General features: G+C 45.9%; 1 protein-coding gene across 1 annotated transcript; it reads left to right on the plus strand.

Annotated features, from left to right (window-relative positions):
* The first annotated feature begins 19,113 nt into the window (after positions 1–19,113).
* Positions 19,114–23,813, plus strand: LOC123143584 (anthranilate phosphoribosyltransferase). The gene is made up of 10 exons (XM_044562524.1): positions 19,114–19,557; positions 20,033–20,512; positions 20,589–20,746; positions 20,886–20,969; positions 21,060–21,112; positions 21,369–21,450; positions 22,003–22,110; positions 22,404–22,527; positions 22,870–22,955; positions 23,123–23,813. Exons 1-10 carry the CDS (start codon positions 19,200–19,202, stop codon positions 23,342–23,344), a joined length of 1,755 nt encoding a protein of 584 aa, XP_044418459.1. The 5' UTR covers positions 19,114–19,199; the 3' UTR covers positions 23,345–23,813.
* Positions 23,814–27,211: the final 3,398 nt, after the last annotated feature.

The following is a 27,211-nucleotide window of genomic DNA, read 5'->3' on the forward strand; positions in this document are numbered from 1 at the left end:
ATTGGTAGACCGCTTGTCAATGCGGGTCCACATCCAACTTCAGGGACTTGCTTCACATGCGGGAAGCCAGGACACTATGCACGTGACTGCTCTCAAACTAACTATGCCCCACCCCTGTCTGAGAAGTCTGTTGGCAGTGGTAAGCCATCACGCAAGATGATCAGTGTCAAGTCAGCTCCCACTGAGCGTGGACGTGTGCATCACGTCTCAGCTAAAGACGCTCATGATGATCCGGATGTCGTTCTTGGTACACTCCTTGTCAATTGCCATCCAGCTTCGGTTCTATTCGATACTGGAGCATCTCACTCCTTCATCTCTGAAGGCTATGCCCGTTTGCACGACATGTCATTTTGTGATATGCCAACTCCACTTGAAATCCAAACTCCAGGGTCTAGATGGCAAACTACCAGAATAAGCCATGGTAATGAAATCCTTGTTGACAGACTTGTATTCCTTGCCTCACTTATAGCCCTCAAGTCTACAGATATTAACATCATCTTGGGTATGGACTGGATGACAGCTCATCATGCCAAGATTGATTGTTACACCAGGTCTGTTCAACTCACACACCCATCTGGCAAGTTAGTCACTGTCTCCACCAGAGTTGCAAAGCGTCAACTCTATTCTCTTAATGCCAGTCCTCTTCCAGACCTTGAAGATATCCCGGTAGTCCGTGACTTTCCGGATGTCTTTCCAGAAGAACTGCCAGGTATTCCACCTGACAGGGATGTAGAGTTTGTCATAGATCTTATCCCAGGAACCGCCCCAATTTCTAGGAGACCTTACAAGATGGCACCTTTAGAACTAGCTGAGCTTAAGAAACAACTTGATGAGTCCTTGCAAAAGGGTTTCATCCGTCCTAGTTCTTCTCCTTGGGCTTGCCCCGTCCTCTTCGTCAAGAAGAAGGATGGTACGGACCGGATGGTTGTAGATTATCGTCCCGTTAATTTGGTCACGATAAAGAACAAGTATCCGCTCCCCAGGATCAACGACCTGTATGATCAACTCGCTGGATCCTCAGTCTTTTCCAAGATGGATTTGAGGTTAGGCTACCACCAAATCAAGATTAGAAACGGGGACATTCCTAAGACGGCTTTTGTCACTCGTTATGGCCAGTACGAGTACACCGTCATGTCTTTTGGTCTAACCAATGCTCCAGCTACCTTCTCCCGCTTGATGAACTCGATCTTCATGGAGTACTTAGATAAGTTCGTCGTGGTTTACCTCGATGATATCCTTATCTACTCGAAGAACGAGGAAGAGCATGCCGAACATCTTAGACTTGTGTTAGAAAAACTCAGAGAGCACCGCCTTTATGCCAAGTTCTCCAAGTGCGAATTTTGGTTGCCAGAAGTGACCTACCTAGGCCACGTGATCTCTGGTAAGGGCATTGCTGTCAATCCTGAGAGAGTTCAGGCCGTTCTTGATTGGACTCCACCTGAAACAGTTAAACAAGTTAGGAGTTTCCTTGGTCTAGCCAGTTATTGTCGCCGCTTCGTTGAAAACTTCTCCAAAGTAGCCAAACCCCTCACGGAACTTCTCAAGAAGGATAAAAAGTTTGAGTGGTCCCCACAGTGTGAATACAGTTTTCAGGAACTGAAAAGACGCCTGACTTCTGCTCCCATACTGGTGCCACCGGATTTCACTAAAGACTTTGTTATCTACTGCGACGCCTCACGACAGGGACTAGGCTGCATTCTTATGCAGGATCGTCATGTGATTGCCTATGCATCTCGACAGTTGCATCCACATGAGGAGAATTACCCTACACATGATCTAGAGCTTGCAGCCGTAGTCTATGCACTTAAGACATGGCGACATTACCTTCTCGGTAAACGTTGCGAGATTTACACCGATCACCAGAGTCTCAAGTATATTTTCACCCAACCAGATTTGAACCTTAGACAAAGACGTTGGTTGGAGTTGATCTCAGATTACGACTTAGGGATTACCTACACCCCAGGCAAGGGCAATGTCATGGCTGATGCGCTAAGTCGTAAGTCCTATTGCAACAATCTTATGTTGCAGCAGGGCCAACCACTTCTCCATGAGGAATTCAGTAAGCTTAATCTTCACATTGCTCCTCAAGGATTCCTTTCTACCCTGGTGGCGAAGCCTACTCTTGTGGATCATATCATAGAAGCCCAGAAGCATGATACGGGGATTACCCGGATCAAGAGAAACATTGCCAAGGGTATTGCTGGTAGTTTTTCTATAGATGATCGAGGTGTTGTTCTCTTCGAGAACCGTCTGGTGGTTCCCAAGAAGCAACATCTTCGGCAATTGATCCTTAAGGAGGCGCATGAATCCCCTCTCACGATTCATCCCGGTAGTACTAAGATGTATCAGGACCTACGCCAGAGGTTCTGGTGGACTAGGATGAAGAGAGAAATTGCTGAGTTCATAGCTAACTGTGACGTTTGTCGTCGTGTTAAGGCAGAACATCAAAGACCTGCTGGCACCCTTCAACCTTTAGCCATTCCTGAGTGGAAATGGGATAAAGTTGGTATGGATTTCATCACCGGTTTTCCCAGGACCAAGAAAGGGAATAACGCTATCTTCGTAGTCATTGATCGTCTTTCCAAAGTGGCTCACTTCCTACCTGTTCGAGAGAGTATCACTGCTAGTCAGCTCGCTGACTTATATATTTCTCGAATAGTGTCACTTCATGGTGTTCCACTAGAGATCAATTCAGACCGTGGTAGCCTCTTCACTTCTCATTTCTGGGAGAGTTTCCAAACTGCCATGGGCACCCATCTTTCCTTCAGTACCGCTTTCCACCCTCAATCAAGTGGTCAGGTGGAAAGGGTCAACCAAATTCTCGAAGACATGCTTAGAGCTTGCGTTATCTCATTCGGTATGGATTGGGAGAAATGCCTACCTTTCGCCGAGTTTGCTTATAACAATAGCTATCAATCCAGTCTTAAGAAAGCTCCTTTCGAGATTCTGTATGGACGAAGATGTCGAACACCTTTGAACTGGTCAGAAACCGGTGAAAGACAATTCTTTGGACCGGACATGATCCAGGAAGCAGAAGAGCAAGTTCGCATCATTCGTGAGAATTTGAAAACAGCCCAGTCTCGTCAAAAGAGCCAGTATGACCGTCGTCATAAGGAAGTGGCTTATGAAGTTGGCGACAAGGCTTACCTTCGGGTTACTCCTCTAAAGGGTACCCATCGTTTCGGTATCAAGGGCAAGTTGGCTCCTCGTTACATTGGTCCTTTTCGCATTCTCGCTAAACGAGGAGAGGTTGCCTACCAGTTAGAACTACCCCCACATCTTTATCGAGTCCATGATGTCTTCCACGTCTCTCAACTCAGGCGTTGCTTCTCGGATCCCATCCGCGGAGTGGACCATGAAACGCTTGATCTCCAAGATAACCTCACATACCGAGAGTACCCTATTCGCATTCTTGATCAAGCAGAGCGTGTCACCCGACGTCAGAACATCAAGTTTCTCAAGGTTCAGTGGTCTCATCATTCTGAGAGAGAAGCTACTTGGGAGCGAGAAGATCGTCTTCGACTGGAGTACCCCACCTTCTTTCCATCGACCCCTGAATCTCGGGACGAGATTCTTTCAAGTGGGGGCGAGTTGTCACGTCCCTAGTTCTGGTATGACCTAGACTAGCTAGTCATGTGTGCATCATGTCTAAATTTCATTTAAATTTGAAATGGGGATCTGTGAAACCCTCAGAATCATTTCTGGAAATGACCCAGATAAAAATTGCTCCAAAAGGGTCCAAGAAAATGTTCATGTTGCTCTCTGAAAATATTGGACAGAGATAAAAACCAAACCAATATTTTTAGGAGATCATAAATATTTATGTTGGGCATTTGGAATTAATGCAGTAATTATTTGCTTTGGATATATATTGTTATATATATAAATATTGTCCAAAAATTATGCCATTTGTTGAGGAGTTCTGGAATAATACCACTAGCCCCTATAAAAATTGGCATAAGTAAATAAAATGGTTTAGTATTTTTATTAAACCAAACAAATGTCAGAAAATTAGAAAAGAAAAAGAAATAGGAAAAGGGAGCTTACCTGCGGCCTGGCACTGTGCGGCCTGGCCTGGCCCAGCAGGCCAGCCCAGCTGACTGGCCAGCGCCAGTCGTCCCCCTCCTCGCGCCAGAGGGACAGGGCGCGTGGTCGCCGCACGCCGCGCGCATGCGCGCCACGGCAGCTGCCTGCCTGCCCTCCCCTCCCTCGACGCCTCGGTCGCCTGGACGACGCCACGACCCCTCCAGGCCTCACTCCCTCTCTCCTGCGCCTCCCCTCTCTCCCGCTCTCTCCCGCGACGCCCGAACGCGCCGGTCGCCGCCGTTCGCTGCCCCGCGCTCCCCGCCATCCCCTCGCACCTCCGTCGTGTCCCAGAGCTCCGCCTCCTCGCGCTGAACCCCTCCGCTGAGCCACGCAAGCCGGAACGCCCTGGAGCGCCTCCATCGCCGTCGTCCTCAACTCCGGCCGCCGGAGATCGTCTTCGCGGCCCCACCGTCTCCAGTGCGTCCCGAGCTCTCCGACGACGCCGTCGAGTCCACCGTGAGCTCCTGCCCCGTTCCCCTCTCTCCGTTTCTCCGTTCCCGCGCTGTAGCCCCGACCCTCACCATGGCCGTAGCTCCTCGCCGCCGTCCATGTCACCACCGCCGCCCTGGCCACCGCAGCCGCAACCGAGCGCGTCACCGTGCTTCTGGTGACGCCAGGAGGCCGTAGCGCCTCTCCGCTCACGCCCCCGTGCACCGCAGCACTGCGCCCGCCTTGGCCGAACTCCGGCCACCGCCGCGAGCCTCGCTCCGGCGAGCTCCGACCACCCCACGGTCTTCCGCGTGTCCCACTGGATGCGCGCGAGCCTGGGCTTCGCGTAGGTGGCCTCCGCTGCCCAAATGGTCGCCGGAGCGACGAACCCGATGAGCTCCGCCGCGCTCGGCCGCGCCGGCGACTAACCGCCGGTCAACCCGGGTCAAACCGCACTAATTACCCCCCCCTGTGACACTGACAGTGGGCCCCTGCGCCTAATCCTATAATTAGAACAAATTAAACCCTCTGTTTAAAACGTATGACACTGACGTGTGGCCCCCACACGTCAGGTTGACCTGGTCAGCGCCGTTGACCCGCTGACGTCATGATGACGCAGTGCTGACGCAATAAACCCTTTCTGGATTTAAATTAAATCAGGAAATTCCAGAAAATGTTCAAAACTTCTAAAATTCATAGAAATTCAACCGTAGCTCAGATTTAAATAATTTATATATGAAAAATTATCAGAAAAATGCAATCTATCCATCTGTACTAGTTTCATGCATGACAAACCAACTTATACCTACTGTATAAGTGAAAACATATAAATGGCATATATAAGGACTTAAATTAGAGTTGCATTTGAACCTTTGGTTCAAATGGATCTCTTCCAAGTTGAATGCTAAATGCATTGGCTCAAATACATCACATATTCATGCCATATTCATGCATCATATTGTTGCATATGATTGTGTTTTGACTGTCGACACCGTTCCCTCTCGATAGGTCCTGCTCCGGAGAGTGTTCCAGAGTACCTGTCTGAGGAGCAGTGCCACCCTGTTGATCTACCAGGCAAGCAAACCCCCTTTGTTCATTCCGATACAAACCTACTCTCTCGCTCCTGCTCTCTTTTACTGCATTAGGACAACAACGATTCAACTGCTACTTTATGCTGCGGTAGTTGAACCCATTCCTCTGCATGACCTGTCATTGCCACAGTAAATAGTTGAAACCCACTAGCATGTGTAGGAGTTGATTGAGCCATGTTGTGTTCCTACCATGCCTTGCCTGCTATTGCTTAGAGTTGTGTCAGGTCTGGTTCATTGGGAATGAATTGGAGTGTTACGATATGTTCTGGTGCCGAGAGTTAAGCGTGTGAACACGATTTGGTAAAGGTAGCGGTGAGAGGCCATGTAGGAGTACATGGTGGGTTGTCTCACTGGAACCGTCCTTAAGCACTGAGTTCTGTGTATGTTGTCCAATGACTAGCTACTACCACACATTGGGATCCGGTAAGTGCCCCTCTCGACTTATTAACCAACTTGGTCTCTGTCCAGGAGTTGCAACTAGTTTCTGGTGTTTGTAGGTAGTGCTATTTTTCTACCGAGTGGCACCCGGCAGGGTGGGCTTGGGACAGACTAGGCACACGTGGCCCGGTGTACCGAGTGGCACCCGGATGGTGGGCTCGGGAACCCTGTACACATCGTTTGGGGCCGTGAGCGACACCCCGGCCGGATCTCCTTGCGGATGGAACCCGAATAGGCGATAAACCTGGACTAGAGTCTTGTGTGGTTAGTCAGGTCGTGGCCGACACCCTCGCCAGGCTTCCGCTTGAAGGTTGCCGAGGTACATGACGTGTACATGGCGGTAAGTGGCGAGAGCGTGTGTGACGCAGTACACCCCTGCAGGGTTATCATGATCTATTCGAATAGCCGTGTCCTCGGTTATGGACTTCTTGGATGCTTACGTGGTACATAGACAACTTGAAGTGGATACTCTAAAATGCTCAAGATAAGTGTGAGTGCTATGGATGGCTTCTCGTAGTGAGACGGGAATGAATCCATAGTGGTGTATTGAGGTGGTGATTAGTGGACTCGTGTGCGCCTTCTTACCTCAAAGAAGTTTCTCGTAGTCGTAGAACAGGATAGCCACTGAGTCAAAGCTGGCTTGCTGCAACTAAACCCCACACTACCTTCTTGATACAAATGCATGTATGATAGGATCTGATGTAAGTCTTGCTGAGTACCTTTGTACTCATGTTGCTTTATTTATGTTTTTGCAGCGGAGACTTCAGTCTTACTAGTAGTTCCGCTTGGACTTCGACGAGTAGCTTGTACCTCAGCTACGATCTTGAACCCTTGGGAGGGTCTTGTAGATAGTCAGGCTTCTCAGCCTTTTTCTTTTGTAGTTGTCTGTACTCAGACATGTAATGCTTCCGTTGCTTGTATGCTCTGAATGATGGGTCATGTGACCCCTGTTTGTACTTAATGCTATGTGGCTCTTCTGGGCCTTTTATCTATATGAGTTCGCGTTATGTTGTGATGCCATGTTGTACAGCACATACTTGCATGTTATGCGTACGTGTAACGTGTATTGCTATGTGTGGGATCCGACAATCTAGTTGTTTATCCTTGGCAGCCTCTCTTATGGGGAAATGTAGTCTAGTGCCTCCTTGAGCCATAGTAGTCCGCTACAGCCCGGTTCACCGGAGTCCTGCTAGCCCAGCACTACTGCTCTGGACACTTGACTGGCCGGCATGTGTTTCACATCGTTCCTGTGTCTGTCCCTTCGGGGAAATGTCACGCGGTGACATCCGGAGTCCTGCCTAGCCTGCTACAGCCCGGGTTCCCGGAGTCCTGTTAGCCCAGTGCTACAGCCCGGATTCACACGCTGCTGACCGGCACGTTCAATGTTGATTCATGTATGCCTGTCCCCATACGTTAGTGCCGCTTTGGGTTCACGACTAGCCATGTCGGCCCGGGTTCTCTGTCATATGGATGCTAGCGACATTGTCATATACGTGAGCCAAAAGGCGCAAACGGTCCCGGGCCATGGTAAGGCGACACCCGTGGGAGTACCGTGCGTGAGGCTGCAAAGTGATATGAGGTGTTACATGCTAGATCGGTGTGACTTAGAATCGGGGTCCCGACAAGAAGCGTCGCAATAAACTTCATAATCCTTGCGTTGATCTAGCAGAATCAACACTGGTGATGTAACCAATCGTTTCTTCAATTCTTGGAAACAAGCTTCACATTCCTCAGTCCAATTGAATTTGGTGTCCTTCTTCAATAGCTCAGTCATGGGCTTAGCAATCTTCGAGAAATTCTCGATGAATCTCCGGTAGTATCCTGCAAGTCCAAGAAAACTCTGGATTTCTCCAACTGTCGTGGGTGATTCCCAACTTGTCACTGTATCAACCTTGGCAGGGTCTACTGCTATTCCTTCTCCAGAAATAACATGTCCGAGGAATCCAACTTCCTTCAGCCAAAATTCACACTTGCTGAACTTGGCGTATAACTGATGTTCTCTGAGCTTCTCAAGTACCAATCGCAAATGCTCCTCATGCTCTTCCTCATTCTTGGAAAAGACTAAAATATCGTCAATGAACACCATGACAAACTTATCCAAAAACTCCATAAATACTTTGTTCATCAGGTTCATAAAATAGGCAGGTGCGTTAGTCAGACCAAATGACATAACGGTATACTCATACAATCCATATCTGGTGGTAAAAGCCGTCTTAGGTATATCCTGCTCTCGAATCTTTAACTGATGGTATCCTGATCGTAGATCTATCTTGGAAAATACTTTAGCTCCTTGTAGGCGGTCAAACAAATCATTGATCATCGGCAGCGGGTACTTGTTTTTGATGGTCATTTCATTCAATCCACGGTAATCAACAACCATCCTCAGCGATCCATCTTTCTTCTCCACTAGAAGTACTGGTGATCCCCAAGGTGACGAACTTGGGCGAATATAGCCTTTATCCAGTAACTCCTTGATCTGCTTCTTGATTTCCTCCAAATCTTTTGCGGGCATCCTGTACGGTCTCTTAGATATTGGCCCTGTGCCTGGCAAAAGTTCAATCAAGAACTCAATGTCTCTATCTGGCGGCATGCCTGGCAACTCTTCTGGAAATACATCCGGATAATCCTTCACCACTGGTACTTCCTCCTGTACAATTCCTGATAAGGAATTCACTTGAGTCCTCTTCGGCATATGCCTGGATACATACTTGATCCTTTTTCCTTCCGGGGTGGTAAGCAAAATCGTCTTGCTGGCACAATCGATGTTTCCTCCATACAACGATAGCCAATCCATTCTCAAAATCACATCCAAACCTTGCGACTCCAAAACTATTAGGTCTGAGGGGAAAACATGCCTACCAATGGCCAATGGTATCTGAAAACATCCTTGGCTTGCCATATACTCTGCTCCTGGCGAGGTTACTAACATAGGGGTTTTGAGAACTTGGGTGGACAGCTTAAACTTATTCACAAATCCCCTTGATATGTATGAATGCGATGCACCAGTATCGAAAAGAATGGTTGCAGTAAATGACTTAACCAAAAACTTACCTATTACTGCATCAGGCTGAGCTTCAACCTCCTCCACGCTCACGTGGTTCACATGTCCTTTGTTGAACGGGTTCGGCTTCTTCCCAGAGCTTCCATTGCCATTTCCATTTTGGGCTTCAGGACAATCAGTTGCATAATGTCCAGTCTTCTAGCACTTGAAGCAAGTAACATGACTTAGATCCCTCTTGGCTGGGGTAGATGGGTTGGTACGGTTCTGTCCGTTGCTTCCTCCATTCCCATTACCATTCTTGGAGCCATTATGGTTGTGCGAACTACCTCCTCCATGGGTATGCTGAAACTGTCCTCCCGGTTTCGGGGCAAATCGTGACTTCTGCTGAGCTCCAGAATTGTACTTCCCTTGTCCATACTTCCTCTTACGGTTTTCAATCTGCTGTTGCTTCCCTTCAATCATGAGAGCTCTATCTACCAGCTCCTGGTAGTTGTTGAAGGTTGCTACCATCAACTGCATACTCAGTTCATCATTCAGTCCTTCCAAAAATTTCTCCTGCTTGGCAGCATCTGTAGCAACGTCATCTGGTGCATAACGTGCTAACTTACTGAAATCCTCCACATACTGGCCTACGGTGCGTCCTCCTTGGCGTAGGTTGCGAAACTCGCGCTTCTTCATAGCCATAGCTCCTGCTGAAACATGAGCTGTACGGAAAGCTTGCTGAAACTGGTCCCATGTGACAGTGTCAATAGGGTGCGTGGCTGTATAATTCTCCCACCATGATGCTGCGGGTCCATCAAGCTGATGTGCGGCAAAACGCACTCTTTCCGCATCTGTGCATCCTGCAGTGGTCAACTCCCTTCCAACTTTGCGGAGCCAATCATCTGCAACAATCGGCTCGGTGCTACTGGAAAACACCGGCGGGTTTAGCCTCAAGAAACGGGCTAAGTGATCAACAGGTGGTGGTGGCGGTGGGTTGTTGTTGTTGTTGTTGCCTTGGTTCTGCACTAACACTTGCATCAGGGCATTCTGTTGCTGAATCAACTGGGTGATCTCCGGTGGGAAAACAAATCCGGTGTCGCGTCTCGGAGGCATCTGATAGGTTAGAAAAGATGAGAGTTAAGAATAGAATGAGGTCTAGAGAGAAAACACTACCCATATGCTCATGAGACAAATACAATCAATATCACTCAATCAATTCAAACCAGGCATAACAATCGATCTAACTAGCGTTACAAAGTGCTTGAACTATACTATTAAATGGGGGAAAACTACTACTGATATGGTGGTCTACTAGAAATTCTGATCTGTTGAAGACTCCATGATGTCTGCTCCAGCTTCGTCAACAAAGTCATCTTCACTTGGTTCTGAGTCAGTGGCGTCGATGATGATGTAGTTATCTAGGCAAGTGCATTCGTCATCCTTTGCTTTTGGCACTGGATTTCCCATGAATACTCCAATCTTCTTCTCCAGGTCGTCATTCTTCCCTACTAGTGCGATGATTTCCTCCATATAATCCTCGCGTGTAGCCTTGAGTTCTTCCTCCAGCTCCTTGATCTTGGTTAATGCCTTCTTCAGTTCTTCCTTGTCCGTGCACATCTGGTTCTCCTGGCGACGAATGTGTTGGTTTTGCTCCTGGATGAAAGCTGCAATTGATCCATCCTTCTTGGTTCTGATCATCTCCCGTTGCGCGTCTCGGCGTCCACAAATCTGATAAATTGTATCCTTAAGCTCCTGGTGGTAGACTTCTCCAATGCGTCCCATAGCGATGTGTGCGGCCATGCTCTTCCCTAAACTCCAGGTTGGTGCTTCGAAAACCAATCTTATGGGTTCAGTAACTGGCACAAACGTCCTTCCTGGAATGTGAACTTGAATCTTCCAGCTCTCCTCTTCGGGTAATGTGGCGTTGTAGATTCCGGTGATGCTTGGTATTCCTATGTTCAAATACTTAGTGACTTCCTTCAAGTGTCGTCCAAAAAGCGTGTCTTCATCTGGTTGCATGAACTTGCTCCTTGCATCCGCCATTCCTAAAAGAATAGAAAGTGGAGAGGGGTCAGAAATGAGAAGAGAGAAGTGTTCTAGGGCTTAAGCTTAGTGGTCGTGTCCTACAGTCAGCGTGTGCTCCGATACCACCTTTGTAACGACCAGACCTCAAATGGTATGTGCTGCTGTGCACCAGTGTCATCCCTGGATCAGTAATGCTGACACGCACAGTACAAATGGAGGATTTATAACAGAGTAGCAATCACACACTTATTACATCGAATATCTCCAAAGAGATTAAGTACGATAAATATGGCTTAAGGCCATCTAAAACGATACAGCGGAAGACTTGGAAGATAAGTGAGTCCATCAACTCCAGCGGCATCACTGAGTATAAGACCACGACCTAAGGCACCTTACTCGTCGTCTGAAAAGTCTGCAACATGAAACGTTGCAGCCCGAAAACGGGTCAGCACATAGAATATGCTGGCAATGTAACACATAGAGAATAATGAACAATAATAATGCTATACTACATGCATATATGGCTGGTGGAAAGCTCTATGGTTAAAGTTTTTGCGAAAAGCCAATTTTTCCCTACTCCAAAGGAATAAATTTTATTTAACTATCATGGTGGTTGTTAAACATTGAGATGGTTGACAGCATCTCAATCCCAATTAAGAATCATCATTAACCCAACAAAATTAATTAAAAGTAACATGGTGATGAGATTCAAATGATAATCCAGGTACTAGATACTCAAATTGTCCATAACCGGGGACACGGCTAACCATGATTAGTTTGTACACTCTGCAGAGGTTTGCGCACTTTTCCCCACAAGACTCGATCGCCTCCGCTTGATTCTCGCACTGCATGATGTTTGAGAAACGGATGACCGAGACACAGTCTTTCAGGAACAATCACTCTTTACTCCGGGTGGACCGGTACACCTACTTTCCCCTACATCTGCTAGCCCACCTCTTCAAGAGATCATGTAACCTACTCAACTATGCTAGAGCCCATAATAGCTTGTGGCTGCACACGGAAGTTTCTAGCATGAATAATCTTATGATCCCTTTGAGCCTGGGTGGCGGTCCTTATACAAACAGACAACACTGGATTCTCCAGGTGCCTCAATCCACCCAGATGTGAGTTTTAGTTGCCACCTTAGGTAAACCATTATTAACAATCTCACATCTGTCATGAATATCTCTCAAACCCAATCCACGTCTACGAGCATAGCATGGCAATATAATAGCAACGTAGAAGTAACTCCCAAGGGTTTGATAATGAAACAGGTAATAGGTACTACCTCAACTACTTCCCAATACCCACAATTTAATTAGATCCTAATCATGCAATGTTTGAGGAATAGATCTAATGCAATAAAACTGGGTATGGAAGGTATGATCAAAGTGTTACTTGCCTTGCTGATGATCCGCGAAACCTAGCGATTCGAAGTAACAAGCGGCACACTCCGAGTACTCTATCGCAAACAAACAAGCAGACAATCAGTACTCATCTAATGCATAGGTAAAACTCGAATGAAAGATCCAACCAGAAAGTTCAACTTAAGAACTCCGGTTTGCAAAAAAAATCAACTCGAACGAAGCAACGAAAGTCAAACTGCGAAAGAAACAAGCTTCGTCTACTAATCTGGATCTAGGTCAAATTTTACAGTAGCAAAAACTTATTTGAGTAGGTTAAACGGAAAGAGAATTTCGAGACGAAACTCTAGGCGCTTGAATCGCCTGATTCCGATAAACGAGCGAAAAGTTAAACAGAAACGAAGTTTCGATCAGAAATCGAGATCTGAGGTAATCGCGGAAAAATCCGACGAAAAAGAAAAACGGACGAACGGTTAAAGAACGAACGTTCGTTAACAGAGAAACTCCGACGAACGCGTTCGTTAAAACGAACGAGTCGGTGAACGCTCACAAAATAACAAAACCGAAAAAAAAACCGATCTAGGGTTTTTTTTAAAACAAAACCGGCAAACGACGGCGAGGTAATACCTCGTCGGGGCGGGCTCCGGCGGGGCTCAGCTGGCTCCGGCGGGGTGCGGCGGGGCTCGGGGCGGCGGGGCGGCTCCGGCGGCGGCGAGCGGGCTCGGGGCGGCAGCGCAAGGCGACGGCGGCGCGGGCTCGGGGCGGCGGTGGCTCGGGCGGGCTCGGGTGAGAGGGAGGGCGGCGGCGCGGGGTATTTATGAGGGGGGGCTGGTGGCGTGGGGGAGGGGGCAAGGCGGCGGTGGCTCCCGTGCTCGAGGCGGACTCGGCATGGCGGCGGCGCTGGCGGCTGCGCGAGGGAGACGGCGGGGTGGGCCGCCGCTCGGCTGGGCCTCGGCCCGGTCGGGCGCGGCGCGGATTTTTTTTTTAAAACGTTCCGCCGAAAAATTCGTAGAAAAATAAATAAAAATCCAAAAAAGATAAAATAAATTTTCCCCGTCTAGTTAGAAAATTTAGAACAGGGTGAACATTTTTTTAACACAAATAAAATCCAATAAATGATTTTAACACTTTTCCTCCAATATTTCAATTGTTTTGGAGAAGTCATATTTTCTCCTCTCATTTATTATTAAATGAAATATTTTTCCCGGAGAGAAAATAATTAAAACCAAAATCCTCGTTTTATTATTTGATGAAAATCAAATATGAAAATTTGAGAAAATCCCCAACTCTCTCCGAGGGTCCTTGAGTTGCTTAGGATTTATCGAGGATTCGTCAAATGCAATAAAATATGATATGCAATGATGATCTATGTATAACATACCAAATTGAAAATTTGGGATGTTACAAAAGGTCCCCACAGCTGCTTCAGAACTGAAGAAGACAAGGGCAGCAGAGGCCGAAGCTAGAAAACGCAAGAACAAGAATGCCACTGACGATGCTCCACAGACCAAGAAGAGGAAGACAAAAAGTCTTCGAAGAAAGATCGGGCTGCTCCCTCAGAGCCCCTTTTTGTCGAACCCATCTCAGTTGCTCGTCCTGCATCCGAAAACAGAGAGCGTCAGCTAGTAGTTCACGAGCCTGCTTCCACAAAGGCTCCTGAAGCTGAAGAAGTTCCAGCTGTTGACCCCACCGCAGTTGAAGACATTGGTCCACAAGACAATGTAGATGATGATGAAGTCCTTCCTCAGATCGAGCACCAACTGGTATCATCGTCTGTTCTCACTAACAGCGAACTCATCAGCATTGGTCGTCCCTTGACGCCAATTGCACAGGATGCATCGTGGGCTGATCACCCCCAACAAGCTACACCAAGTCAAGAATCACCCAGTACTCCCCCACCTCAAGTCACCACTCCGGTGCTTGACGATGACGACTATGTGGTCCAGCCAACTCCCTCTCCAAAAGCGTCGCCCGCATTCCGCAGGCTTTGCAAAGGACCAAGGCCACAAGTTTCTCTGCCGAGTGTTCCAGAAGGAGAAGTGCAAAACAACTCAGTGGCACGACAAATGTTTCCTGACGCCACTCCAACTGCGAACATCTCTGAGTCTAAAGCAAAAGCTGCTAAAGACATTCCGGCTACATCAGCCGATGACCAACAAGAACCCCATGAAGAAGAAGAGCGCGTTGCCACACCCCCTACCAACCAAGAAGTTGTTCTCGAGGAGAACGAGTCTGTGCCCGACCCTCCAGCTACTCAAGTGGAGGTTGAAAATACTGAGGTGGCCACCAACAGCACTACTGAAGCCAATGACACTGTCATGGCTGAAGCTAATGTGGCGCCTGAAGTAGATACAGTGCCTGAAGCTAATGTTGCACCTGAAGCCATTGTGCAGCTTGAAGCCCATGTCAATGCCAACGCTCCTGTACCTCCTCCAAGGCCTCACACTATTGAGCTGGCATTTGACCGCGACCAACCTATCATGGTCCGATGGCCTATTCTGGTTCCTCCTCCTGCTCCCGGACCATAATTTGACTATCATGTGGAGCACAGGCCTCAGGTCCAGAAGCCAAAGCCCAGGCTGCCAAGGTTTCCAGGTACTGCGTCTTCGCCAGGACCATTCAATGTGAATGGCTTCAAAGCACACAACACCTTCTTTGATAGTTCCAAGAACCCATATTTGAAGCCAAGAATTTCATCTGATCGGTTCTGGAGCTATCAGCATCACAGTTATTATTCTTGTGTCTTATACAATCAAGGGCGCATTTTTCCCCATATGCGTCTAGACTGCGAAGCCATTGCTGGCCTGCCCTACTTGGAAGAAGCCCTAGACTGCTTCAGAGATGCTGGTCTTCTGTAGTTCGTAATCGACAAAGAAAATTGGAATGAAGAACTTCTGTTACAATTCTATGCAACTCTTCATATTCGCGGCAACAACAGGGATCCGAAGACTTGGGTCCTTGAGTGGATGACAGGCAATGTACACCATGAAGCCAAAGCCCAAGATATTATTGAGCTTACTGTCCTGCCCACTCCAGGTGAACTCTATGAACCTGGTTGTCAGCTTCACCGCAATGCTTTGGAGAGCATATTCCAGAAGCCTGAGCCGAATATGAGCCAAATGTTGAGCATGATGAAGCCACTGCCACAAGATGCTGAATATCCAAAGGAATTCTTTGTTGAAGACCTGGAGTATCTGCCCCGCACCATTTATCATATCATCAGGCGAACTCTCTGGCCTGTCAAAGGACATTCTCCTGCAGCGAAGCTTGAAGGAGCAATGAAGACATTGGTTTTCTATATCCTCAATGGCACCAGCTTCAATGCTCAGGATCTCTTCATCAGGCAACTTGCTGCATCTAGCTCTGATCTCTTTGGTCTAAAGTTTTATGCTCCATGGGTAATGCGCCTCATCAAGCTTCACTCTTCTATCAACTATCAGCCCTCTGCGCGCAACCATCTTATGTTCTTTCCAGAGGTTGATATGTCTGTCGAAGCCATTTACCCTGAACCTGCCAAGGAGCCTATATATCTTCACAATGCAGATCACCAAAGCTTCACACAACCTATTGAAGGATTTCTTGCTGCAACTCGAGTTTATCCTCTAGCTGGTATTACACGTGCACCTCATCGTGCAACAACTGAAGCCACTGAAAGCACTATAGCTCAAAGGCCTCGAAAGCGATCTCGTGTGCTCAATGACCGAGAGCTTCTCGTGGCATTACATCAAAAACAGGATAAGCATCATGACTGGTTCAAGCGTCAGATGCAGAGCCTCTTGGTGGATGTTAATCGCATTTGAAATCTTGCCACCAAGAGTGCATTTATCACTCATGAAACCTGTCGGCGGTCGTGGAAGAGTCTGACATTGCTCAGTTCTGAAGATGATCTTCAACAAGATGGCTTCACAGAGAGATTCAAATTTGATTCCACTCCTCCCAGGACGCTGTCTTGCGTCGGACTCCCTCTCTCGAAGACTCTGAGTACTCCTCCTCAGCGGCCACTGTCAATGCCAGAGTCATCGATGATGAAGATGATGCTACTTCACCAACTACAACTTCGCCATGTATCGACACTGCGCCAAGTTCTTCTGCACCACCGGACTCCAACATCGACCCTGCACCTTCACCTACTCCTCATGGGAACGAGTAGAGGCTCTATGTCTTCAAACCTTTTTGGTCCCTACTGACAAAAGGGGGAGAAGCATATGAGTTGATAGTCTTCAAGCAGGTCCTTATGGGTGGTTGCTATACTTTTTGCCAAGTGTTTACAACTCTCGCTTTTGATACATTTGGTTCTTTGAGTTGTAACACTTAAACTTGATGGTCGTCTGCTACCTTTTCTTTCAACTATGTGATGCGACGATAAATTCCGCATGTGCGATGATAAATTCCGCACGAAGTCATTCAGCAGACGTCCATTTTTCATTATGCATGTCATTGTCTTCTCAAGTTGAAGAGGATCTCCACAAGTACAACCTGCCATGTGCATTTGCATTCAAAAGCAAAATACTTATATGCACATCTTCAGGGGGAGCCTTTTTGCTACTTATGAAGACAATACCTTAACCCCTACAATTTCACATACTTTTATCCCCGTTGAAAACTTCAACCAGTTTGTCATCAATCACCAAAAAGGGGGAGATTGTAAGTGCATCTAGTGCTACCCCTAGTTGGTTTTGGAGTATTGACGACAAACCTGGTTGAGGGACTAATGTGTTTGTGAGAATTGCAGGATAACACAGGTAGTAGTCCCTCATCGATTCGGTTTACCTACCGGAGATGACCCCTAAAAATGTATGAAGACATTGAAGATAATGGTGGTGTGTGAAGATATCCACAACGAAGATTATGACTCGAGAAGACATTCATTTGAAGACTATGAGGTGCGAAGACATAGATGTTTCGTAGTTTCCTTTTCTTCTTTGTTGAGTCATAGGAACCACCGTACTGTTAAGTGGGGTCCAAGTGAACAAAGTCAGAGTGACTGAAGTGATGCTCAACCAAATCATATGTCTTCGAGCGAAGACAACGAGAGCAAATCTTATCCAGAGCTGGATGAGTCAGCTTTACTTGTAGCCCAAGTCAAGCTGCCGCGTGTGTTTGAAATCTGACCGTTGGCCACGTGTCAGTTCCTTAGTGACCCAGGGTCATTTCGGACAAATCAGGTCGGGTTGCCTAGTGGCTATAAATAGCCCACCCCCTACACCATAAATTGGTGGCTGCTCAGAGTTAGTGCACGGCTTTTGTCGTTTGAGAGCAACCCACCTCGAAGCCTTTGAGAGAAAGATCATTGCGAGGACAAAACCCAAAACACCCAGAGCCAAAGAGTGTTAGGCATCACTGAAGTTTTTCTGTCCGCGTGACCTGAAGACTTGTTACACTTGAGGACTTTGAATCCTCCAGCCGGTTAGGCGTCGCGTTCTGAGCATCCAAGAGTCATTGTGGATTGCCGGTGAACGGAGTTTGTGAAGGTTTGGAAGTCTACCTTGAAGACTTACCAGAGTGATTGGGCGAGGACTAAGTGTCCTTAGCTCAAGGGGAATAAGGTGAAGACACGGTCTTCTGAGTTGAATCTCAGCCTCCCTAACCAGACGTACAGTTGTCACAGCAACTGGAACTGCTCCAACAAATCCTTGTCCTCACCAAGCAACTGGTTCTATCTCCTCCCTCACTTATTTACATTTTGTCTTCGTGAAGTCATTTGCATGCTTGCCTGGTCTGTTTGACTTCACTGTGTGACGACTATTGTTGTTTGGCTTCATACCTTCTTCCATTCTGATCTATACTGCCTAGCTGCCTATAGTCTTCGTGCTTTCGCTTCATTGCTTACTTAACTATGGCTTGTCTAGTGTAGTCTACCTTCCGCTGCATATCAATAGGTTCATTTTTATTGTTTGTGTTTTGAAGACTTTCATAAAAATCGCCTATTCACCCCCCCTCTAGTCGATAACTAGCACTTTCACTATCTCAAGCAATATCTCCACAAACCATGTGCCCATGGAGGCATGGAACATAACCCACAGTTGACATGTGATTGAACAATGAGTACACTTATCCTAGACAGAAAATTTCAAGAATGGATTATCGCACGGGCGTTGTCGATAGGTACAACCAAATGTTGAGCTTGGGATTTACGTTCCCGAAGTCGAGTTTTGAACGAACACCTTCAACAAGGGCACAATGCACTAATGTGGAAAATGCATGGTCTAGTCAGAGGCGATATCCACGGTTTTCCCCCGAAGAATCTGCATCCTTGTTGAAATCGTCACTGGCAGCAACCTCTCTAATGGCCGACACCTTCTTGCTAGCTGAATCTCGTGGGTGAGAGAGCCCAACGTCCGCCCGCTTCACTCAAGAAAACACCAGAAGCAGGTTGAGAACCTCACCTCTCCGCATCTAGCTACTGTCGCACCACCTTCGATCCTTATCACCGGGAGAGGGAGGGACGGAATATGAAGGATATGTCGCTGCAGCCTCCAATGTTTGGTTTAGTTTTTCTTTTCGTGAATTTGGTTTTTCTTTTTAGGAAAAACCAAATAGTATTCGATTTTTTTTTTGTTTTTTAGGAAAGATTTTTTTTTGAGAAACAGATTTCTTTTTTGGTGAAACCGATGTTGGAGACGCGGGCTTTGTAGACCGGAACCCGGCCCACCGTACATATGGCCATTGGGCTCGATCCAACCGCTAGCTGGGTGCTTCCTCGGTTCTTCCGGCTAAAGTGGTGTCGTCTTCGTCGTCGTCTCCCTCCTCGCCTCGGCGGCGTTGACTCTGGCTAGCGTCGCCATGAACTCTCTACTTCTCAGGCCGCTCCCGAGCGCGACCACGAGCGGGAGCCTAGTCGGTCGCGTCTCCCCAGCGGCGCAGAGGCGTCCCGGCGCGGTGGCCTGGCCGCGCGACGGGAGATGCCGTCGCGGCGGCGTTGCGGCGGCGGGGGCGTGGATGGAGGAGGCGGGGACGGCGGTGCTTGAGGAGGCTGTGCGGCGGAACCCGGCGTTGTCGGAGTCCTACCGGCCGGCGGGGCTGCCCCGGCCCAACGGCACGGTGCTGGAGGCGCAGGGGCGGGTGTGCACGGGGCCCGAGCAGACGCGGCCGCTCGGGGAGGAGCAGGCCATGCGCGTCCTCGACACCATCCTCCGCTCCGGTTAGCCTCCCCCCACTCTTCGGAGGCTTCGTTTTCGGTGATCGCTAGCTTCGATTCTGCATTTCTGGCGACAATTTGCGGCGCTAGCGAGCATGGTTGGTGGATTTTCACATGTAGATGATGTAGTACTTTTGATGAGATAGCTTGACAAGTCACTCATGTGCGCTGCTGCCTGTAGAATGTAAATTGGCTAATTTTGCTTACAAGTGTTGCTTTCATTGGCATCCATGGTGATTGATTGCGACTTGCGAGTGACTGGAATTTAGAAGTTTGCTGCAAGTCTGATGCCTGCTATCTGTTGTCCTAGACACATTGTAGAGTTCAAGTACCATGGCATTTACTCAATTCTTATTGTTTGCAATTTGCTTGTAAGGTTTTATTTGAAAGGCACTGATAGGTCTTCTTTGGAATTTGTTTACTTTCATTGCCTTCCATCAAATTTCATGTTATATCTTCTGTTTGAACTCATGTGTAGCGACGGGGGAACTCAAAGACGAGCCGGTGTCCAGTGCACAGCTGGGTGCATTCTTTGCTGGCATGACAATAAGAGCTAATTGTTTTCCGGAGGCCACCCAATGGAGTGAGGGGGAGCGACGTGCCATGAGCCTATTCTGGCCACACCTTGTGCATGTTCTTCCTCCGGAGGTGAAGTTTATAGCAGACCCTGAAGGAACAATCATGGGAGCAAATGGTTTAACAGGACCTCGTTATATTGGTCAAGGAACTGCAGAGATGAGACTCGTTGGTGCTTTGAGGGAAGTGCTTGCTGGTGGCCATTTAGGTTATGAGGAAATTCAGTGTGTACTAAAGGATGTTCTACCATTTGGATCGATGGGTGCAAGTTCACCATCAGTTAGTGAAGCACTGCTAGCAGCATTTTTAATTGGACAGCGGATGAATAGGGAAACCGATCGTGAGCTAAAAGGATATTGTCTAGCCTTTGATGATGAACTAGGTAGCACTAAGTGGGCTTATTTTCTTAAACTGTGTAGAAAAAAACAACAATTTCATTAACACCACTTTTTTATCAGGCCCTCCCCCAATTGCTGATGTTAATTCCTTGACACACTATGGTGAGCCCTATGATGGGAATACACGCTTCTTTAGGAGTACTCTGTTTGTTGCGGCTGTTAGAGCCTGCTATGGTGAGGCTTGTCTCCTTCATGGCGTTGAATGGATGCCACCTAAGGTCAGTGTGAAGCATATGCTGCAGTAGTCATCGTACATAAGAGTATTCTTAGTAGTATCAATCTTGTGATTTGATGACAGGCTTATCTGTTATATAATATAAGAAAATCCTGTGTATTACTTAAAATCAAGGTTTTCAGGGTGGCATAACAGAAGGGCAGATGCTTAAATTCATGGGTGCAAACACACACTTGTCTCCTACACAGGCCAAAACACTATTGGAGGTGTGTGTGCAGTTCTGCATACTTTGCTGACAACTTTTTATATTTTACTGCTGGTTGCATCTGACACATGAAATGTTTGGTTGCTTTCAGGATAAGGATACTGGTTTTGCATATCTGAATCTCCAAGAAGCTTGCCCACCATTGTAAGTCCATATTTTCTTGGTAGCTATGTACCAATGTCTCAAGGCATTGTTGATTGAACACTCCTGCAGATGTTCCATTTTGGATGTAAACCGGCTTTGCATATTAGAAATAGCAAGAACCTTATATACTTTCAGTGTGAAACCATCTCTTTGATTTGATCTGTAATCCTGTATTAAAACAAATCATTTGCTCAAGTAAGTTAGTGGTATACTCGTCTTGCATGCAAAGATGTTTACTTACTTGGTGCTACTGTAGATATTCGATTATCGGGCTCAGGGAGCATATTAAGAAAAGACCACCGTTGGCTACCTCTGAGAAAGTTCAACAATTTGTGAGAGTGAGTAACTCTTCCCATTGTGTGTTATTGTAAGAAGTTAAGAACTGATAGCATGAGAGCAATTCTATGATATAGTAATTGTTCAACTATATGTATTGGTATGCTATATTTACAGTAATCATTTGTGCTTATTATGCAGAGATATTGCTCACAATTTCACAGCTGCCAGACCTTCAATAAACTATTTATACAATTATGTAGTGCAACCTAATGTTTCCATTTGATAGTAAGTTGACTGTCAGTTAAAAAACTTACGTTTGCAAAGTGTTTCCTGGGATGATATTCTATACAAATTGTTAAAATATTGTTTTGAATACAGCAAGTAAAGATGACTGGAGTTATTTCTTTTTAATTATTCAATTCCACGTCATTGAAGGTATTAGACATATCTTATAGGTATCACCTACCTTATATGATTATAGGAGTATCTGTTGAGAAGTATCGAAATGTCTTTTTGTTATTTGATCATGTACATATCTGTTCTGTTGTAAAAGTTGCAAATGCTGCTTCACTTAATGCTACTGGTTTATGTCTTTATTTGTTTTTCACCAGGCACGGGGAAGGGAGTCAATGGTTGCTGGATTTTATCATGTGGGCTATGAAGATCCATTGCTTATGCTTATGAGAAGGAGAACTGTTCATGCTGGATTAGTTGTGAAGGTAAGTATTTTTTTTTCCTTTCTCTCGTGCCATGAGGGTTTGAACTTAATGTTACTGTTATTTGTTTGCCGTACCTAACCCAAATTTATTACCCCCTCCGATCCATATTAATTGTCGCTGCTTTAGACAAATTAATATGGATTGGAGGGAGTATTATTTATGTGATTTTCTTAATAACTCACTTGTGGAAAACTTGGCCTGGTTGCATCAATATCATTTTGAGTCGTTAAATACGGTTCATTTCTCAATTTTTTTTTTACTCCTGCTAAGACAAATTTATGGTATCTACTTAGGGTGAGGAAGGTGCACTTTCTTTGACAACCAAAGAAAGATCGGCCCATGCTTCCAAAGGGATTCCAGTGAACCACTGCTCAGGGTTCCGGACACCAAGCAGCGCAAACTTCTCCGAAACTGACGGTACAAACATGAAACCCTCCACCCTTTTTATTACTTATATATTCACAGTGGTCACTATTGTGTATACTGGAGATGGCAGGGCATTTTTTATTCTACCACTTAGGTGGAGGGGAATTTCCTTATTGAAGTTCAGAATATCTTGAATTTTCTCACGTTCGAGATTTGTGTTATACCTTGGTTACTTGGTAGCCCATTCATATAGAAGAAGATGCATCTTTATGCCATTGATAAGCACAAAGAATACTAAGATTTTCAATTAGGACAGCCTGCTCTGATTTTTGAATGCCCGAGAACTTGGTTATGATATGATTCCAGTCTGAGCTTGTCTCGTGTATCTTACAGGTATTTCTAGAGAGAGCTTCAGAGTTGCTGTGAATGCTCAGGAACTTGGTTTCAAATCCACTGAAACTCCAAGAACTGATAAATCAGTAAGTCTTTTTTCCCAGGCTGTGGTCGCCACTATCTCCATTTCATAGTTCTACCACCGCGTTCCAATCAAGGACACCTGTTACCCATTCAACTTGTTAACGCCACGTGTTTTCTCTATGCATAGTTGTTATTATTTTTAACTTACTGTGTTGCCAAACTGAACCAGGTACTGAAAAACTTGGAGCTGGGTTTGTCAGCGCTGGGTGGAGACAAAGGGCCTGCTTATGACCGAATAGTTCTTAACGCAGCTATGGCCGACCACTTGTTAGGCTGTAGCGGAGCTCAGGATATCAACTCCGCGCTTGACAGGGCAAGAGAAGCCATCGACAGCGGTAATGCTTTGAGAAGGCTCATGAACTACATAAAAATCTCGCACAAGGTGTCCTAGCTAGCCGCGAGCGCGTGCTGACTGTACAATTTTGGTCCCAAAATATACTCTGCCTTTCTCAACTGGGAAATCACCTTACACGCCACTGGAAAATTTTGTAACCCCTCGTCATGGTAGTGTCACTGAGAAGGTGGGGGCAGGCCCCACATGTCGTTGACGCAAGCGATGAGAAAGTATTGCAGTGGCAAAGAAAGAGATTTGTCTTTAAGTTTACTCAGTTGACACGGAGTGTCGACTTGCGCGAATGCTCTCTTACCAGGCCTTGTCAATAAATTAAGTTTAACCGAAAGGAATCACAGTTTGTTGAGGATTTTATTAGCGGTGAGAAATACTTGGTTAATCTAATGTTGGTCATGTCATCAGAGGAGGCGATGATCTGTATAAACATATGCAAACTATGTTCTTGAGATGTGGCTGTGTGAAATGCTGAATACTTGCATCAACTGTGAAGGTTGGATGTGTTATATTTTGTTTTCGTTAGTGTTTTTTATAATGGCTTGACTATTTACTTCAAAATAGAGATGGTACTCCGTGCATTACTCCGGAGATTGGTTGAAATTATTTCAATGATACAGTATATGGTAGTATGAATCATTAGTATTTGGATTAACATTATGAAAATTTAAAACTGAATACATATAATTTTTTGTATTAAACTTGCACAGTTGTAGAATATTTATTGTAAATGAGTTGCATGCTTAGTGCATCTTAAGATGGGTTTTTCTCCATGCGTGTGCATGATGACATGATGAGTTGATGAATTGACATAGTTCCATATTGAAAGAGTTAGAATATAGTTAGTTGGATTTGATAACTGAATACATATAATTTTTTGTATTAAACTTGCGTAGTTGTAGAATATTTATTGTAAATGAGTTGCATGCTTAGTGCATCTTAAGATGGGTTTTTCTCCATGTGTGTGCATGATGACATGATGAGTTGATGAATTGACATAGTTCCATATTGAAAGAGTTAGAATATAGTTAGTTGGATTTGATAAACTATAGGGCAAGTCCAACGCCATGCTCCTTCTGCTACCATCACTGAATTTTCTGAAGTTGTGGAGCACAACAACATTGTGGAGCTAGAGTACCCTATCTTACCTGCTCAGTTGGAGAATGTGCTCCCCACCAGTAACTCCCTAGTCCTTGGTGATCCTACCGTTATGAGCTCTGCAATCAATGCCTCACCTGCTGTCAACAAGCGCAAGAAGGTCAACGCTCCTTTGGATGTCCTTGAGCTACGCCGCATCCGCCGTTTAGCTGGTCTCAGTGTGGGTTTCAAAGATAAGGTTGCAGCTACCAAAGCCAAGAACCTGATCAACTGCAAGAAAAACCTCTCTGCTGAATTGAATATGAACTCCGTGATCCACTGGCTGCGCCCCCACCTGAACTTCCACTGGCTACCATCCAAGCCATTGCCACGGAGCAGTGTCAGATCCCTCCCGAGGAGGTCTCTGGAGAGCTATTGAAGGCCACTGCTGATCATGAATAATTTTAGCTATCTTGCTTATTGGTCTTGTAATAGTGTCAAGACCTCCTTAGACCTTTCGTCCTTTTATTGTTATGTCACACTCCGTTGGTCTTTATGCTATGTTGAACTCATGCTTTTGGTTTGTAAGAAGTTATACTCCATAATAAGGCACTTTTATCATGATATTTCATACTGCTTATCTTATCACTATGAGAGGTGTCTGAATGGTCATGAAAAGTTTATTATGTTATGTTGCTCTGTGTTGATATGGTTATGTCCTTGGGTTGAATTTGTTTGCCACAGCATTACCAGCAGTCAGTTGTTGCATGGATGATTAAGTCATCACCTGGATATGAGCACATCCCACAACATTTTCATTTTGAATAGATCATGGAATATTCTCAACTGAAATGTAAGAGGGATAAATTCTCAAACTAGATGGGATGACTTGAGAGCAAAAATTGAAGAGAGTAACTATGGCATTATATGTATACAGGAAACTAAAAGAGACACTTTTGATCTGACATGCCTCGGAAATTTCTCCCCCAAAAGATATAATCAATATGCATACAACCCTTCTGTTTGAAACTCTGGAGGTTTAATCACTATATCTGGAATGGTAGTCTATTCACTGGATCTATCATCAGCCAAACCAACTTTCAAATTACTGTCAAACTAGCTTGCAACTTATCTGGACACGTTTTTCATATCACAAATGTATATGGCCCTTGCCACAATGAAGACAGAGCTGACTTTTTCAATTGGTTGAATAATATGGATGCCACCCTTACGGATCACTGGATGCTTGTTGGTGATTTCAACCTGACCATAAGCCCACATGATAGAAACAGACCTGGAGGAGACGCAAATAACATGTTGTTGTTTAATAGTTTTATTCAACAGCTGGATCTTATGGAAATACCATTAAAGGGCAGAAACTTTACTTGGAGTAATATGCGAGATTTGCCACTTCTGAAAAAACTTGACTGGATATTTACTTCTGCTAATTGAACTTTATCTTTTCCTAATACTGTTGGAAATATGCCCTAGAGGCAATAATAAAATGGTTATTATTATATTTCCTTGTTCATGATAATCGTTTATTATCCATGCTAAAATTGTATTGATAGGAAACTCAGATACATGTGTGGATACATAGACAACACCATGTCCCTAGTAAGCCTCTAGTTGACTAGCTCGTTGATCAATAGATGGTTACGGTTTCCTGACCATGGACATTGGATGTCGTTGATAACGGGATCACATCATTAGGAGAATGATGTGATGGACAAGACCCAATCCTAAGCATGGCACAAGATCGTGTAGTTCGTTTGCTAGAGCTTTTCTAATGTCAAGTATCATTTCCTTAGACCATGAGATTGTGCAACTTCCGGATACCGTAGGAATGCTTTGGGTGTACCAAATGTCACAACGTAACTGGGTGACTATAAAGGTGCACTACAGGTATCTCCGAAAGTGTCTGTTGGGTTGGCACGAATCGAGACTGGGATTTGTCACTCCGTGTAAACGGAGAGGTATCTCTGGGCCCACTCGGTAGGACATCATCATAATGTGCACAATGTGACCAAGGAGTTGATCACGGGATGATGTGTTACGGAACGAGTAAAGAGACTTGCCGGTAACGAGATTGAACAAGGTATCGGGATACCGACGATCGAATCTCGGGCAAGTAACATACCGATAGACAAAGGGAATTGTATACGGGATTGATTGAATCCCCGACATCGTGGTTCATCCGATGAGATCATCGTGGAACATGTGGGAGCCAACATGGGTATCCAGATCCCGCTGTTGGTTATTGACCGGAGAACGTCTCGGTCATGTCTGCATGGTTCCCGAACCCGTAGGGTCTACACACTTAAGGTTCGATGACGCTAGGGTCATAGGGAATAGATATATGTGGTTACCGAATGTTGTTCGGAGTCCCGGATGAGATCCCGGACGTCACGAGGAGTTCTGGAATGGTCCGGAGGTAAAGATTTATATAACGGAAGTCCTGTTTTGGTCACCGGAAAAGTTTCGGGTGCTATCGGTAACGTACCAGGACCACCGGGAGGGTCCCGGGGGTCCACCAGGTGGGGCCACCAGCCCCAGAGGCCTACGTGGGCCAATAGTGGGAAGGGACCAGCCCCTAGGTGAAGGAAATATGCCCTAGAGGCAATAATAAAGTATTATTTATTTCCTTGTATCATGATAAATGTTTATTATTCGTGCTAGAATTGTATTAACCGGAAACATAATACATGTGTGAATATATAGACAAACAGAGTGTCACTAGTATGCCTCTACTTGACTAGCTCGTTAATCAAAGATGGTTATGTTTCCTAGCCATAGACATAAGTTGTCATTTGATTAACGAGATCACCTCATTAG

This window comes from Triticum aestivum, chromosome 6D (assembly GCF_018294505.1).
Source record: "Triticum aestivum cultivar Chinese Spring chromosome 6D, IWGSC CS RefSeq v2.1, whole genome shotgun sequence".
In the NCBI taxonomy this organism is placed as follows: Eukaryota; Viridiplantae; Streptophyta; class Magnoliopsida; order Poales; family Poaceae; genus Triticum; species Triticum aestivum.